This window comes from Schistocerca gregaria, chromosome 9 (assembly GCF_023897955.1).
Source record: "Schistocerca gregaria isolate iqSchGreg1 chromosome 9, iqSchGreg1.2, whole genome shotgun sequence".
Lineage (NCBI taxonomy): Eukaryota > Metazoa > Arthropoda > Insecta > Orthoptera > Acrididae > Schistocerca > Schistocerca gregaria.
The window spans coordinates 155,582,020-155,599,094 of NC_064928.1; the positions used below are offsets into that span (position 1 = coordinate 155,582,020).

At 41.6% G+C, this 17,075-nt stretch overlaps 1 protein-coding gene across 1 annotated transcript in view; it reads right to left on the reverse strand.

The window, feature by feature from the left end:
- Window positions 1-17,075, reverse strand: part of LOC126292275 (gephyrin) — a 117,296-nt gene that overhangs the window by 77,566 nt on the left and 22,655 nt on the right. Inside the window, exon 2 of the mRNA XM_049986183.1 lies at window positions 4,756-4,889. Coding sequence (XP_049842140.1) covers window positions 4,756-4,889 — 134 coding nt within the window. The remainder of the gene's footprint in view (window positions 1-4,755; window positions 4,890-17,075) is intronic.

Here is a 17,075-nt window from a genome sequence, read left to right on the forward strand (position 1 = left end):
CAATGCTAGGTTCCGCTACAGACAACCTATGTCTCAGGAGACCAGGGATGTATAAAATACTGTGCCAGAGTGGGAAATCGTACATTGGCCGGATGTGTTGTACTTTTAAGGATAGGTGCACTGAGCACAGACGTCACACCAGATTGGATCAGCTAGAGATGTCTGCTGTTGTCGAACACTATCTTGATACAGGACACAGCGAGAGAAAGATCCTTTCGTCCGCTGCCATGCACTGGGACTCCATCATTAAATAAACAGTCAAAAATACATATATGTAATGAACTGAGTAATAGAGACACAGGAGTTCAGCTCAGCAAAGCACAGGAAACAGCACTGGTGTTAATAAGGCGTCATCGGCCCAGGACCAATGAATCTGAGTCAACACAGATAGGGAATCAGAGTCCACACACTTAAACTGGACACTAACACACTGGGCCATGACATGCACCTCTGCTTTTCCTGTGTCGCACATGCAAAGACTCCAGCAGGGGGGCACTGGATGACAACATGCTCTCCGATTTGTCTACGATGATGTTACAGCCCCACCCCTTGGCACTTTTCTAGCGAGTCAGCTTATATATTGGTAAGCCACTATAGCAAAATGTCATTATGTACCTGAAGATGACAAGCAGCTGTCTCATTGAAATATAGTGCAGCTGCCACAACATTATCCGAGGCAACACCTATGGACCAGTGAAGCAGTTATTATGTCAGGAAAGTCTGAAACAGCATGCCTTTACTGTTGAAAATGGACAAATTAACATTGAGTTCTGAAACCTCAGTTTTCACCCTTAGCACTGACTGGTCATAATGCCCAAATTGTGGTACGATCTACAATTGCAACATGATTTTTCAGAAGAGTTTCCAACAATAAGAATCAGTAGCAGAATATTGGTGATTTTTTTTGTAGTACTCATTCACTTATCACTTTTTGAGGAAAGTTGCCAATGGTGACTACATTAAGTTTTCTTTTATTTAGATATTTAATTTTATATTTTGATTCTATGTATATTGAAACTGAGGGAGCCTTTCAATTTCCACATTTATTATGGGAAATAATACGAATAAAAAAACCAAACATTGGTTATTTCAGAAACCGTTATTTTAAGTGATTTTAACAGTCAGGTTAAAGTGGCATAAAAAAATTTATATAACTGAAAATTGGTTGTTTCAGCAATAACCACCATTCCTAGGAACACCTTCATGTGAGAGGAAGGACAATGGACAATGACTTCCATGACAGATTGTATGTATAATGGGCAATCAAAGAGTTTCCATTTGAGGACACTGCTGCAGCATATATACAACATAGTTTAACTCCAATGGGGATATATAAGCACTGACATTAGTGTGGCATTCATGTCTTTCCAATGTGTGTGCACTAGATGTGGAAACGAACTATGGTTACATAATTACCAAATGCATCCTAACAGGACCAATGTGCTGGTGTTCTTTTCTTGGCTGCGAAAGGACTAACCCCAGCAGACATCCATTGAAGAATGACTAATGTGTGTAGAACAGCATGCCTGATGAAAACCACTATTGTGGTCCACAAAAACTGTAACAAGCAGTGTTGCTGTTTCTTGATAACATACATCCCCAAATCGCAAATGTTGTAGGGCAGAAGCTACACCAAATCAAGTGAGACACACTCTAACTGCCACCCTTATAGTTCGGATCTCTTCCCATGCTATTATCACATCTTCAGTCCCTTAAAAAAGGGCTCAAAGGGCCGACGATTCCTGTTTGACAAGGATGCGCATCAGGTAGTTATGGACTTCTTCACGCAGCAGGACTCAGTGTTTTAGCAAAGGGATATCTTGAACCTGGTGTGTCAGTGGGATGATTTCCTCAGTGCTCACAGCAATTTTATCTTGTTGGCTCATTGATTCTGGAATGATTTGATTGCCCCATACACATGAACAGAGGAAAGTGGAAGCAGCTCATTAACAGTATTCTGAGAACTGGAATTGGATGATCATGATGATGGTGCCATGTACAGCCACATACAGACAGTACATCTTCCCTTGCCAAACGCATGAACAGAATAGGACAGAAAATTGGGAAGGTTGTTATAAAGCACACCCAGCCATGCACTCTATAGTGGCTACCATGATACCTAAGTAGGAATAAATAGCATGTGCAAGAACAGCTGTCAATGTGCCACTATTCAAGCCCAAATACAAGGGCAGTTTGAAAATTGTCTAACCTTATTTTTTCAAAAAATGGAAAATCCAGGATCGAATGTAACAATATTATGAAAAGGAAAGTTGCTACAAATAAAGCTTTCGGTCAGCAAGGCCTAAGTTAACGACACACACACACACACACACACACACACACACACACACACACACACACAAAATGCAACTCACACACACGACTGCAGTCTCAGGCAACTGAAACCACACTGTGAGCAGCAGCACCAGTGCGTGACGGGAGTGGCGACTGGGTGGGGGTAACGAGAATGCTGGGGTGGAGAGGGGGAGGGATAGTAGGGTAAGGGTGGCAGACAGTGAAGTGCTGCAGGTTAGATGGAGGGCAGGGGAGAGGTGGGAAGGGGAGGGCAGGGGAGAGGTGGGAAGGGGAGGGGGGGGGGGGGGTAGTGGATAAGGAGAGAAGGACTGGGTGCAATGGTAGAATGAGGGCTGCATAGTGCTGGAATGGGAACAGGGAAGGTACTGAATGGGTGAGGACAGTGACTAACAAAGGTTGAGACCAAGAGGGTCTTGCAGACCTGTCACACACATCCTCCCACTACCACCTAATCCAGTCTGGTCACAAACATCACCTATCCCATCAAAGGCAGAGCTACCTGTGAAACCAGTCATGCGATCTTCAAGCTAAACCAAAACTGGGATACAGGCATGTGCACTCTCATGTTTGTAGGCAAATGTAGTGTGCATGCCAGATTTTTTTCACGGCTGGAGGAATAGCTAGTTGCTGGCTAGCCATTGATGAGCAAAAACGTGAAACTGGTAGTTGTCAGTTTATTAGCTGTGGGAAAAATGACAGAAAAAGTGGAACAATTTTACTGCAAAAAAAATTTGCTTTAAGCTTGGTGTTTCTAAGTTGAAACAATCCACAAGATTCAACAGTTGTTTGGAGATGAAGCAATACGTACCACACAGATGAAGCAGTGGTACAACTGCTTCAAAGATGGCCACACATCAGTGAAGAGTTAATAATATCCAGGTAGGCCCCCGAACATCCAAAAATGGGGTTGTTATTGATCATGCCAGGAGTCTGGTGATGCAAGATAGATTAATGACAATCAAAGACCATGCAGATGAGGTTAAAATTAGTACTGAATCCATTCATTCCAATTTAACAGAACATCTGACCCTCACAATGATCTCAGTAAAATTTGTGCCACAGTTGCTAACAAGTGAGCAGAAGCAACTTTGGGGATCACACAGGACATATTGGATACTGTGAACAGTAATCCCAACTTTCTAGACACGAGTTATCATGGCAGATGAGTCTTGATTTTATGGGTACAACCCAGAAACAAAGTTCCAGTCATCGCAATGGAAACATCCACCACCGACAAAATCCATAAAAGCAGGGATTGTCCACAGCAATGCAAAGGTCATACTGAGTGTCCTTTTTGAATCATGAGTGCACCCCAAAAGGTACTGATGTCAAAAAGGAATACTATCAAGGGGTTCTGCATCACTTTCATGAAGCAGCCAGATGCAAATGGCCAGATTCATGGACAGCAGACAGTTGGCACCTTCACAACAATAATGCACCCATTCATCTTTCTCAATAAATTTAGAGCTTTTGGTCAAAAACAACACAGCTGTTGTTTGTCAGTCTTTCTATTCCCCTGACCTAGCACGGAGTGACTTCTAGCTTTCCCCTAAACTGACAGACTCTGAAAGGCACCAGAATTCACAACAGGGAAGACACTATGCAGAAATCGAAAGAACTGCTGCACACCATACAGAAAAAGGCTTTGCTGTGATGCTTCCAACCATGGTAGCAGTGTTGGGAGAGGCATGTAGAAGCTTAAAAGGACTACTTTCCAGGTGACTAGTATCAAACTATAGTATCTGAATGAAAACTGATTTTATAAATAAAAGTCCGATATTTTGTGAGTAGCTCGCATATATCTAACTGTATTGTCACACTAACAGTGTGATATTAGGTAGTACATCTGTCGACTCATCTAGTGACAGTGTCTCAGAATTATTTACAATATTATTACAGCACCTAACAAGATGTCTAACAAACTGTGTGTAGCTCTTATTCAAATGTTCTCTAGTTCTCCTATTAACTCAATTGGGATCAGGTCTGAAACTGATGATAAATACTCAAGTTATTTCATAATGGAAAATTTACATTTCCCATCAATAATTTCACAGAGTCTCAGTTTGCACTTGTTTTTCTAAAACTAGATTTATGTAGTTGTTCCATCTGAAATGAATTTGGTTCAATATTCTTAGATACTTGACAGACACAACTGATTCCAGTACAACCAACCATTTATCTTATGAGAGTGACTGGCAGCCATTGCCCCCAAATGATAGTTTTTCTTACATTGAACAACAATTTTCCAGTAATTCAAAATCCTTATATTCAACAGCATTACCCACAAACAGCCTCAGGGAATTTCTGCAACTGTTTTGCTCTGCACCATTGCTCAAATAATCATCACAAATTAAAATCATTTCCATAAAAATGTTGAAATATACTGGGCCAAAAATTGTGTGTTACATTTACAACCCTATTTGAGAAAATAATACTCACCATTATCCTATCCACTTCATCTGGGACAATGTCTTCTGCAAGAACATTACCATCAAGTAATTCACCAGATACTAATTTTTTCAAGTTGGGTCCACTCTCATCCTTTGCTAAGCCAGCACTGCAGCGGTCACTAACTGTAAACACAAATAAGTTGTAGTTCCCTTTCTTGCTCTGACATAACAGTAGTTCATATTAAGGTCGCAATAAGTCACCACTCAAACCAGCATTTTAACAGATTTTCTGGCCACTGGAGTGGAAAAAAGTCTTATTAAACTCAAATACATGCACAACATGCTCTTACTTTGGACTTGCAAGAAGTGGAACTGGTGCAGGAAAACTGGAAAGGAGGGACACGTAACTCAGAGCCCCAGTTGATTAAGACCCTTGTGTATTAGTCAGCGGTAGCTTACAGCACAGTCTTGTATTTGTAAATGTGCTTGTCAGATCTATCTGTCAGCAACTTTCACAATTAATAATGTGCTATAAACAGGACATAGTACAGTTTGTCCCAAAATTAACTTACAACTCTGATTGTGTGTATTTCAGAAATGGGGATAGGTACAAAGGTGCAGTTTGACACAATATTCACACATATCTAAAGTTTCATTTTTACAGCTTAAATTTTGATATACTCCCCTCCTCACAGCAGATGGTACATGTGTGGAATGGTTTATAGTGACCAAATCAAAGTTTTATCGAATTGATAGCTTTACACACAACTGGTTTGAACCACACTTAACAAACAGAATGCAAAAAGATGTGATGAACAGGTAGAAAATTTAAGTGAGTGGGGAGAGCTCACAAAGGTAGTCCCACAGGGTTCAATTATGGATCTTCTGTTATTCCTTATACATGTGAATGACCTTTCACATAACATTCAACAAGTGGAATTAGTACATTTGCAGACAATACTAGTGTTATAATAAATCCCATTACAGAGAAAACAACAGAAGAGGTTATTAATGATATTTTTACAGATAATTACTAAGTGGTTATCTGAAAATGGACTCTCCCTTAAGTTTTAGAAAGCACACTACATTCAGTTCTATACAACAAATAGAGTCATACCAACACATGATGTAGCACATGAGCAGCAGTTGGTAAATAGGGAAGAATGCTCCAGTCTTTTTGGGTTCTACATTTTGAAGAAACACTTACGTTCAGCTACTTTTCCTCTTCATATAATTGCTTATCCTCGAAATAAATGAGTCAACCTCCTGATGTATTTTGTATATTTCCACTCAGCAATGTCTTATAGAAGAAAAGTGCTGATTGCCCAAAAGTGAGCAGTAAGAGAAATATGTGGTGTTTACCCAAGGTCATCATGTAGAAGCCTCTTCAAGGAGTTGGGCAATTTAACTGCACCATCACAATACACATATTCTCCAATGAAATTCACCATACACAATTCATCGCAATTTGAGAAGACTAGTGACATCTATGCATATAATGATACAGGAAAAAATGACCTTTATTACTCATTATTAAAACTGAGTGGTTCAGAAAGGAGTTCAATAAGCAGCAACAATTTTTTACCATTTGTGCAATACTATAAAATGTCTGCAAGGTAGCAATACAAGTTTCAAATCTAACCTAAAATCATTTCTCCTGGACAGCACATCCTTATTCCATGGACAAATTCTATTTACAAACCGGTAGCCCGTAAAAAAAAAATACTTCAAGTAAAATGGCATGAGTAGGACTAACTCTGAAAAACCAGGTCCAGTGGAACTTCTGCACAGATTGCAGAAGCACACCACAACAACGTCCGAGCATGACAGTGGTACACGAAATCCAAGGAACCCAGATGTGACATGAACGGGATGAGTTCTGGGCATCCGAGCACGAGTGGTGCAGATGTGGACCAAGTGCAACCGGTTGTTATTCAAAGCATAACTAAACCAATCCATCAAATGTTCAACAATTGCAGCTACCACCTACCACGCTGCACAGTGTGCTGCAAAAGAGACTGGAGCTTCACACCCACAAGTTGCAGCTGCTGCATGTGCCTCAACCTAATGACAGGTCAAAGTGCAAAGCATTTGCAGTTTATGTATTTAGTCACATCAATGATGACTCAGACTATCTGCAGAAGGTGATGTTCACGGATTAAGTGTGTCTGGGTATGTAAACTGACAGAATGTGCACAACAGTTTAAAGGTAAACATGCTGTGATATCTGCTTCATGACTGTGCAATGGGACTGTTTTCCTTTGCAGAGACATAAAGAAACTTGACCGCTTATCTGAACACGGAACAGTTTGCGTTTCCACATGTCAAAGAACTGCAACCCGACAACGTGCTGCAGCAGGATGGTGACCCTCTTCACTGGCCCTTGATTAATGTAGGGGCTTTGGACGACACATTTCCATGTCACTGAATTGGCAGAGGAGGATCCATTTTCTGTCTCCCAAGATCTCCAGACGAAACCCCATTACACTTTTCTTCTTTGCGGCTTTGTGAAAGACGATGTCTACCAGAACCCAGAAAGATTTCGCATCTGAGCAGAAATTGTGCATGTTAATGAGGATGCGCTAGGCACTAGATATCACTTACCTAACCTGTGTGCTACAGAATGAACTCTGTTAAACAGCTACTAACATGAAAGGCAGGTACGAACATTAACCAAAAATATACCTTAGTAGCTATTCCTATATGTGTGAGCAAAGTTGCAAATATCATTTTGGAAAATCCTGCATTTATAGATGTAAGAAACAGTTTCCTTGAAAAATGCTACTGTAATCAAGTAAAAGTTAAGCTATTAATAGTAGAAAAATATCAGCTATTCAATGGAACTGAGGAAGCAGCATTTTTTTCACTGATTTACAATACAATGGTAGTTTATTGTTAATACAGCATACAGAAAAAAGTTTTTATGATGTCTTTGTCTCATGTTGATGTACACCTCAACTCGGTCCATATTTCTGTAATTTACCCTTCCTGATGTCAGCTACAGAACACTGTTGATGAATAAATGACCACATGAATGGTATCAGAGAGAGTAAGACATTAAAGGAAGTACCATGCCCAACCTCCAACATTTCTGACAGTTCCCTTCACCTTCATCTCTTGGCTCTGTCTGACTATCCAATTTAGGTTTAATACATAATTCCAGGAAAATTATTGAATGTTTCCTAAAACACAGTACCTCCAAATTACATTCCATTCAGAAAAAAAGAATCAAAATGAAGGTCACTTTCTGGAACTGGATGGAAAAGTTAGAACGAGTTAAATTTACAAAACTTAAAGGAGTGTAAGTTGATAAAGACAAACTGGAAAGACCATGTAACAAAATTCTCGCATGTTTTAATCTGAGAATCATTTCAAAAGTATGTACCTCAAATGATCACTTTCAGCCTTTTGTAGCTTATGGAAAAGTTTTCTGGGGTAAAACTAATATCCGATTAAAATAAATTTTTAAATTACAGGAAAGGGCTATTTGAATCTAGTCACGTTGAGCTAAAAGGGCTCACTGCAAGTCCCTATTTAAAAAGTTGTGTGTGCTTACTGTACCTTCCCTACACACAAACAAATGGTGTCACTGACAAGAGCTTAACTTGGATACCTACAACCAATAGTTATTACCATAGTTCTAACACTTCCAACTGTGGGTTCCTCCATGTAGAACAACACATACTCATCATGTAATGAACCACTTTGGTTTCATTCCTTACAGTGTTCTGGCATATGTAATGAGATCGGAGAAGGAAATGGCTTTTACAGCAGATGGAAAAACATTTCTTGTTGAGAAATGTTTATTTAACGTATGTTAGTTTGAAGAAATACTAGACCCTTGTTTATTGTGAATGTGAATTTCTAAGAGACCAAACTGCTGAGGTCATCGGTCCCCTTGTTTATTGTTGAATACTTTTTAATCTGGTATTAGGTTACCATCTTATCTGTGTGTGTGTGTGTGTGTGTGTGTGTGTGTGTGTGTGTGTGTGCGCGCAAGGATGTTTCTCCTGTTTTCTCCTTTTCAGATGCAATGCAATACATCTCCTCAAAGTAAGAAAGTGGTTGCAAGAAAAGTCATGATGGATGTACTGTTGTCAGGCTTCCATGTGTTTATATGTTTTAGAAGTGGAACATATGGTGTTCACATGCTTATATTTCTCATAAATGTACAACAAAGTCTGGCGTTTTACTTATATAATTGATTTTACTACTTGTGCATAACAATCTGCTTTCGGTTAGGTACACGTGGTTACCATTCCAGATCATATACTGAGTGACGTTGCTAAGCCAGTGTTAATGCACTGGATTCGCATTTGGGAGGAACGGAGTTCATATATCATCCTGTCGTTCTGGTTGCTTTTTTGTGATTTTCCCAAGTTATTAAGGTCAGTGCTGGTACAGCTCCTTTTTTATGCCCTATCATCACGTAATCCTCTCCCACATTGTATATTTTTATGTAGGTATATACTATTTCAGTAATGTATCTGACATCTCCTGTGTTGTTGTGCTAAATGGTGATGAACAAATACATAAATCAAATAAATTCATCAAGGTCGAGCATGACGAACTATCCTAAAGCACACTGCATGTCAATGTGCAAGTGCATGAGCACCTTTAGAACTATTAACAACGTAAAAAAAAAGACAGATTGCTACTTACCATCAAGAAGACACATGAAATTGCAGGCAGGCACAATCAAAAGACACTTACATAAAGCTTTTAGCCACAGCCTTCGTCACCAAACACACACACACACACACACACACACACACACACACACACACACCCTATGCACATGTAGCCACCAACTCCAGCATCTGGAGCTATCACATGGGATGCAAGCAGCAATCTGGAGGGGGAGGGATAATAGTGTACGGGTGGTGAAAGAGACAAACACTGTCTGCTGGAGTGTGCAGGAACTTGAATGCCAACAGGCACATTGTCTGAAGGTTGTGGGGCAGGGAGGTGGTGAAAAAAGGAGCAAGAAAGGAGAGGAAGAGGGGGGTGGGGGGTGGGGGGGGGGGGGGGGGGGGAGGGCCATGTGCATTGGTAGACAGCAGCAAGTAAACGAGTTGGGAGAAGTGAATGGAGAGGAAACAACAGGACAGAGAGAATGGAAACTATTGAGACGAGGGTGTGGGTACAGTATGTTACCATAGGTTGAGGCCGGGATAATTATGGGAGCAGAGAATGTGCTGTAAGGATAACTCACATCTGTGCAGTTCGGAAAAGCTGGTCATGTGGTGGATGGCCATTCATCCTGGTAGACAGCTGGTTGGTAGTCATACCAACAGAAAAACCTGTGTAGTGATTGTAGCAGAACTGGGTAAATGACATGGTTGCTTTCACAGGTAGCCTGGATCCTGATGGGGTAGGATAAACCAATGACAGAACTGGAATACGAAGTGCTGGGCAGGTCTTGCACCTGGGTCTTCCACAGAGATATGCTCCTTGTGGCAATGGGTTGGGACCGGGAGTGGAATAAGAATGGACTAGGATGTTGTGGACGATGTGGTTCAGTTGTTGCAGTCCAGATAGTACTAGGTGATAAAGGGGACATTCCTTTTTGGCTGGTTCTTGGGGACAGTGGGAGAATTGGGGCTGTGACAGGAAATGGTATGGGAGATCTGTTTGCATACTACATCTAGGGGATAGTGCCTACCTGTGAAGGCCTTAGTGAGATCCTCAGCATAGTGAGCAAGGGAGTTTTTGTCACTGCAGACACACCATCCCCTGGTAGACAAGCTGTATGAGAGGAAATTTTGGGTGTAAAAGGGATGACAACTGTCAAAATGCAGGTGTGGTTGGTGGATTTAATGCAGACAGAGGTGCAGATGGGGCCATCAGAGAGGTGGTCAACATCTGCGAAGGTGGTGGCACGCTGAGTTGAGGAGGACCACAAGAAGCAAATTAGATAGGTATTGAGATTGTGAAGGAAGGAAGATAGGGTGTCTTGGCCCTGAGTGCAGATCATGAAGGTATCATGAGTGAATCTGAACCAGACTAGGGGTTTGGTACTTTGTGAGTCAAGAAAGGTCTCCTCTAGATGGTTGGCAAAAAAGCTGGTATAGATGGGTGTCATGCAGGTGCCGATGGCTGTGCACTGATTTGTTTATACACCTTCCATTCAAAGGAGAAGTATTTGTGGGTTAGGATAAAGTTAGCAAGGTGTATGAGGAATGAGGCAGTGGGTCTGGAGTCTGAAGGATGTTGGAAAAGGATGTCCCATTGTGGATGGTTACTGTGCCCCCACTGAGAGAATTTCAGCCCTCACTGACCAATACCTCCAACCAATTGCCCATAATCTAGCTTACCACATAGAAGACACCAGCCACTTCCTTCACCAACTCTCCACCATCCCCATCATGGATCCCTACTCATCACTGTTGATGCCCCCTCCCTATACACCAACATCCCTCATGCCCATGTAGTCTTACCGAAACTGAACACTAAATTTCCCAATGTCTTTCAGACTCCACTATCTCATTCCTCATACACCTTACTAACTTTACCCTAACCCACAACTATTTCTCCTTGGCATGGAAGGTATATAAACAAATCTGCACCCGCATGGCGCACTACTATGCCAACCTTTTTATGGGTCATATAGAGATGGTCTTCCTAACCTCCCAAAATACCAAAACCCCTAGTCTGGTTCAGGTTCATTCATGATATCATTGTGATCTGGACTCAAGGCCAAGACACCCTATCTTCCTTCCTTCATGACCTCAACACCTTCTCTGCCATCCACTCCACTTTGTCATCCTCTACCCAGCATGTCCCCTTCCTAGATGTTGACCTCCTCTCTGATGGCTCTATCTGCTCTCTGTCCACATTAAACCCACCAACAGTACCTGCATTTCAACAGCTGTAATCTGTTTCAACCAAAAAAATTTAAAAAGTCCCTCCCATACAGCCTAGCCACCCAGGAACGGTATATCTGCAGTGACAAGAAGTCCTTTGCTTGGAATCTGAGAGTCTCACCAAGGCCTACACTGATGGGTATTATCCCCACACCCATTCTGCAAACAGATCTCCCATGCCATTTCCCATCACACCTCCAATCCTCCCACCACCCCAAGAACCAGCCACAAATGAATGTTCCCTTCATCACCTAGTACCACCTGAACTGGAACTACTGAGCCACATTCTTTTCCAGGGCTTTGATTACCTATCATCATGCCCTAACATGAGGGACATCCTACCTTAGATACTCCCCATCTCTCCTAAAGTGGTGTTCCATCACCCACTCAACATCTATTACATTTTAGTCCATCCCTATGTCACTCCCAATCCCAACCCCTTGTCACAAGGAGCATATCCCTGTGGAAGACCTATATGCAAGACCTGATCTATCCACCCATCCAGCACTTCCTATTCCAGTCCTGTCACAGGTTTATCCCACCCCATCAGAGGCCGGCCACCTGTGAAAGCAGCCATGTCATTCACCAGCTCTCATACCTTTTTATATTGGTATGACTACCAACTAGCTGTCCACCACGATGAACGGCCACTGCCAAACTGTGGCCAAGAGGAAAGTAGACCATCCTGTGGCACAACATGCAGTTGAAGTAACTTACTTGACTTCAATGGCTGCTTCACTACCCGAGCCATCTGGATCCTTCCCTCCACCACCAACTTTTCTGAACTGTGCAGATGAGAGATGTCCTTACAACACATTCTCCACTCTTTAATTATCTCAGGCTCAATCTACAGCAACATACTGTGTCCACACCCTTTGTCCAACAGATTCCATTCCCTCTATCATACCATCCTCTTCACGTCCTCATCTCCCTCCCTCTCTATTTGCCACCCTCTACCAATGATCCCGCCTATCTTTCCCCACTCCTTTTGTTTTTTCCCTCACCTCCCTGTCCCACAACCTCCTGACGCAGCACCTGTTGTCATTCTAATCCCTGCACACTCCACTAGACAGTGTTCATCTCTCTCCCCACCCATGTACTACTATCCCTTTCCCACCCCCTGAAGACTGCTGCTTGCATCCCACATGATAGTTGCATACTGGCACGAGATGCTGGAGTTGGCAGTCATGTGTGCATGAGGTGTGCTTGCTTGTGTGCATGACTGTTGTGTTTCTCTTTAGCTGATGAAGGCTGTGGCCAAAAGCCTTATGTAAGTGTCTTTTGATTGTGACTGCCTGCAACTTAATGTGTCTTCTTTACGGGAAGTAGCAATCTGTCTTTTCCTACATTGTTGGTATTCCTTCCTGGAGTTTCCTTTAGAACTATTGATTTTCATTGTGTTGCCATGACAACTCTTGTCTCCATGCAATATGATCATTGAAAGAAAGAAATAATAAAAGAAGGAAAGAATGAATGGATGAATGAATGAATGAATGAACAGATGTGTGGCATTTAACCTGAGGTCTGAGTTATGTGCCCCTCCCTTCCAACCTTCGCAAGCCAATCTCCCTTTTCTCCCTGACAAAGGAAGTTTCGAAATCTCTGAAAAGCTCAGAGAGCTTTTTCTAATTTTAAGAGTTTCTATTCTTTGTAATTTAAGAAGATAAAATATCATATATGCACACGGATTGGAGAGGACAGATGGTAAGAATAATATTTTCAACTAAATGAAAAAAGGGAGAGATACACAATGTTAGTCATAAAAATGTCAAGTTGGGTGAGACAGAAATCATTTGGGGGGAGGGGGGGGGGGGGGGTGCCAGCAACAAGGGAGATTTCTGCAATTGTATCTGTTAAAAGCCATATTCATGTATTTATTAGTATGAAATCCTTTAAGATACTGGAAAGAATGGACAACATTTGTATGTGTTGCAAGAAGGGAGTGGCAGCATACAAGTAACTAAGGATACACAGTGACTTTGTCCCAATACATTTCTTGTGGAAAGAAATAATTGTGGACAAGTGGATAATACTATCATTGACAGGTATTGAAATGTTATAATTGTCATCGTCACAGCTGTTTGTGGTGGTGGTATGGTCTCCAGCCAAGAGACAGGTTTAAGCACAGCTGCACACATTAACTCATTCTGTGCAGCTCTCTTCATTTCTGTGTAGATGCTGCATCCTATGAGGGGTGTTCAATAAGTAATGCAAAACTTTTTTTCTCAGCCCATTTTGGTTGGGGGGGATTGGGGGGGGGGGGGAGAGGAAAGTGTAATTTGTTGTGCGACATGATGCAATATTCCCACTTCAGCTCCTATAGTGTCATAAAGTTTCAATAAGTGGCAGCAGTATGCCTAGCCTTCAAAAGAAGTGCACTGTAAGCAGGGAACTGTTGAGTTTCTTTTGCCAGAAAACCAGAGTATCACAGATATTCATAGGTGCTTGCAGGATGTCCACAGAGACCTGGCAGTCAATAAAAACACAATGAGCCATTGGGCAAGATGTCTGTCATCGCAACGAAGTCTCACAGACTGGTCTCGTCTCCTGCGTGCCAGCCGGTTGCACATATATGTGACTCCTGGCACATATCTGTGACTCCTGCAATGTTGGAATGTGCAGATACTCTCACTTGAGGTGATCGATGGATCACAATCAAATACCTCACAGTACCACTGGTTGTCTGTTGGTAGTGCTGCCACACTTATCCACCTGGTGCAGTACTCAAATGTACGTGCTCGCTGGGTTCCTCTCTGCCTCATAGAAGACCAAAAAGTCCAACAAAGGACCATTAATGCAGAATTAATTGCACATTATAAGATGAAACATGGATTCATGACTTTGAACCAGAAACAAATGGTACCACACCACCTCTCCTCCGAAGCTAAAGTTCAAAACCACTAAATGGCAACAGTCTTCTGGGGCTCCGAGGGGGTTATTCTGTTTTGATGTCCTCCCTCATAGTGCAATGATCAGCTCTTAAATGTATTATGCTACCCTCAAGTAACTGAAGAAATTATTTCAGCATGTTCATGCCACAAAAATGCAAATGGACTTCTGCTTCTCCATGACAATGCAAGGCCTCACATAAGTCTGCCCACCCAAGATGAGCTCACAAAACCTCACTTCCTCATCCACCCTACAGTCCGGTTCTCGCACCTTCCGATGTCCTTCTGTTTGGTCCAATGAATAATGCAGTCGGCAGAAAGCGTATGTGAACGGTGAGAAAGTTATTGATGCAGCAAGACACTGCCTCCGACGTTGACCAGTAGAGTGGTACCATGTGGGCATACAAACTGTCCCAGTAAGGTGGTGTAAGGCCATTGCATTGGAGTTAAAACCAACCTGCTTTAAAAAGAAAATGTGTAGCAATAGTTGCTGAACACCCTTCATACATCCACTTCTGCTTCTGCTTACTGTAGTCAGACTGTTGTCTCCTCCTACAATTTTTACCATACTCTGTTACCTCCATTGCCAAATTAAGTATTCCTTGACACCTTAGGACATGCCCCACACATTTATCCATTCTGTAAGTCGAGTTGAGCCATAGAGTTTTATTTTCTCCCAAATTTTATTGAGTACCCCTTCATTAATTCTTTCTGCAGTGTTCAATATTAACATTTCACTTTTGCAAGAAGCTATGTCACACAAATTCTAGCAGAAAAGATTTCGTAACATTTAAATTTCAATTCACTGTTACTGTATTTCCCTAGATGTACAAAACAGTGATAATGGATTGTACTGGTAGACCAGACTTCTAGCAGTTAATTTATACCTTTGTAAAGATTTTGATACTGTTTGTTACAAAATTCTTTTAGGTAAGTTGGAAGCAATGGGAATAAAATGGATAGAAAATAAGTGGTTTCAATCATATTTCCAAAACAGATGACAGGTTATGGAACTCACTTCAGCTCATTATAATCATAGTATCAGATTAGTATCTGGTCAAAGACAGGTGAACTAGGTGTTTTACAGAGCCCCTTCTGTTCCTTATTATATAAATCACATACAATCCTCAGAAACTGCAGCTAAGATGATGTTTTTTGCAGATGATACTAGTGTAATAGTGAGTGATGTAAAGGAATCTCTGTCCACAACTGATCAGGTCTTTACATCCCTACATTTGTTGTTCACTGTCATTACACTCACCCTTAATGTTATGAAATCAGATTGCATTCAATCTGGAAAGATGAAGCATAACTGTGATCTCCAACAGGTACTGGGTAAAATGAGTTAAAAGAGGTACGATTCACAAAAGTTTTGAGAATGTGTGTTGATCAAGACAAACTGGAAACTCCATGTAAATAGACTGCTGTAGGGACTCAGTTCAACATATTTTGCTCCAAGACCTATTTCTAAAGTTTGCTCCTCAGATAGTGTTAGAATGGTTTACTTCATTACTTCCAGTCCCTTGTAGCATATGGTATAGCTTTTTGGGGTAAAATTAATAGACAATTAAATGAAATTTCTGCATTACATAAAAGGGCTATTTAAAACTTGGTACATAGCTCTGCTGGGGCTCACTGAAATACCCTATTCAAAAAGCAGTGTTTGCTAACTGCACTTCCCCTATATAGAACCTAGACTTGCGGACTTGCAAACCAACCATGGTTGCCCTATATACAATACTTGAAACTGTGGGTCCCTCTGTTGTGGTTGGCAGGAGAGCCAACATCGTGTTACTAAAGGAGGCCGAAATGCACGCGTTTTAGCTCACGCAGGCTGGTGTGAGGTCTGGAACATGACAAGGAAATTAGAATTTAGAAACAACGGACGTAGCTGGTGGAATACTTAAATTTAATCCATTAATGATGAATGTCGTTCTTGATGATACATGGTTTACAATATCAATAGTACTGATAATGGCGCCTTGCTAGGCCATAGCAAATAACGTAGCTGAAGGCTATGCTAACTATCGTCTCGGCAAATGAGAGCACAGAAGTCAGTGAACCATCGCTAGCAAAGTCGGCTGTACAACTGAGGCGAGTGCTAGGAAGTCTCTAGACTTGCTGTGTGGTGGCGCTCGGTCTGCAATCACTGATAGTGACGACACGCGGGTCCGACGTATACTACCGGACCGCGGCCGATTTAAAAGCTACCACCTAGCAAGTGTGGTGTCTGGTGGTGACACCACACCCTCCATGTAGATTACAGAAGTAAGAACAGCTTATACTCAAATACATGTGAGCAACTTTGGTATCAGTCTTTATAATCCACTGCCAACTTACATAAAGCAGTTGGAGACGAAAGCAGCTTTTAGAGCAGAATTAAAACTATTTCTTGTTGAGAAGCATTGCTAGAATGTAAACAAATACGTCAGCTTAGATATATCAGGCCCTCCTTTATTGTTAAGTTCTTTAGGCTCTTTTACCTGCTGTTCCATCTATGCTGTGTTTGTCTATGCAGAAGAATGTTTCTTCTGTTTGTTTTCTATTTCCTCTGTTTTAGATGCAGTGTTACACACATCCTCAGAGAAGGGATCTGTTGCTAGCTTAGTTGTGAT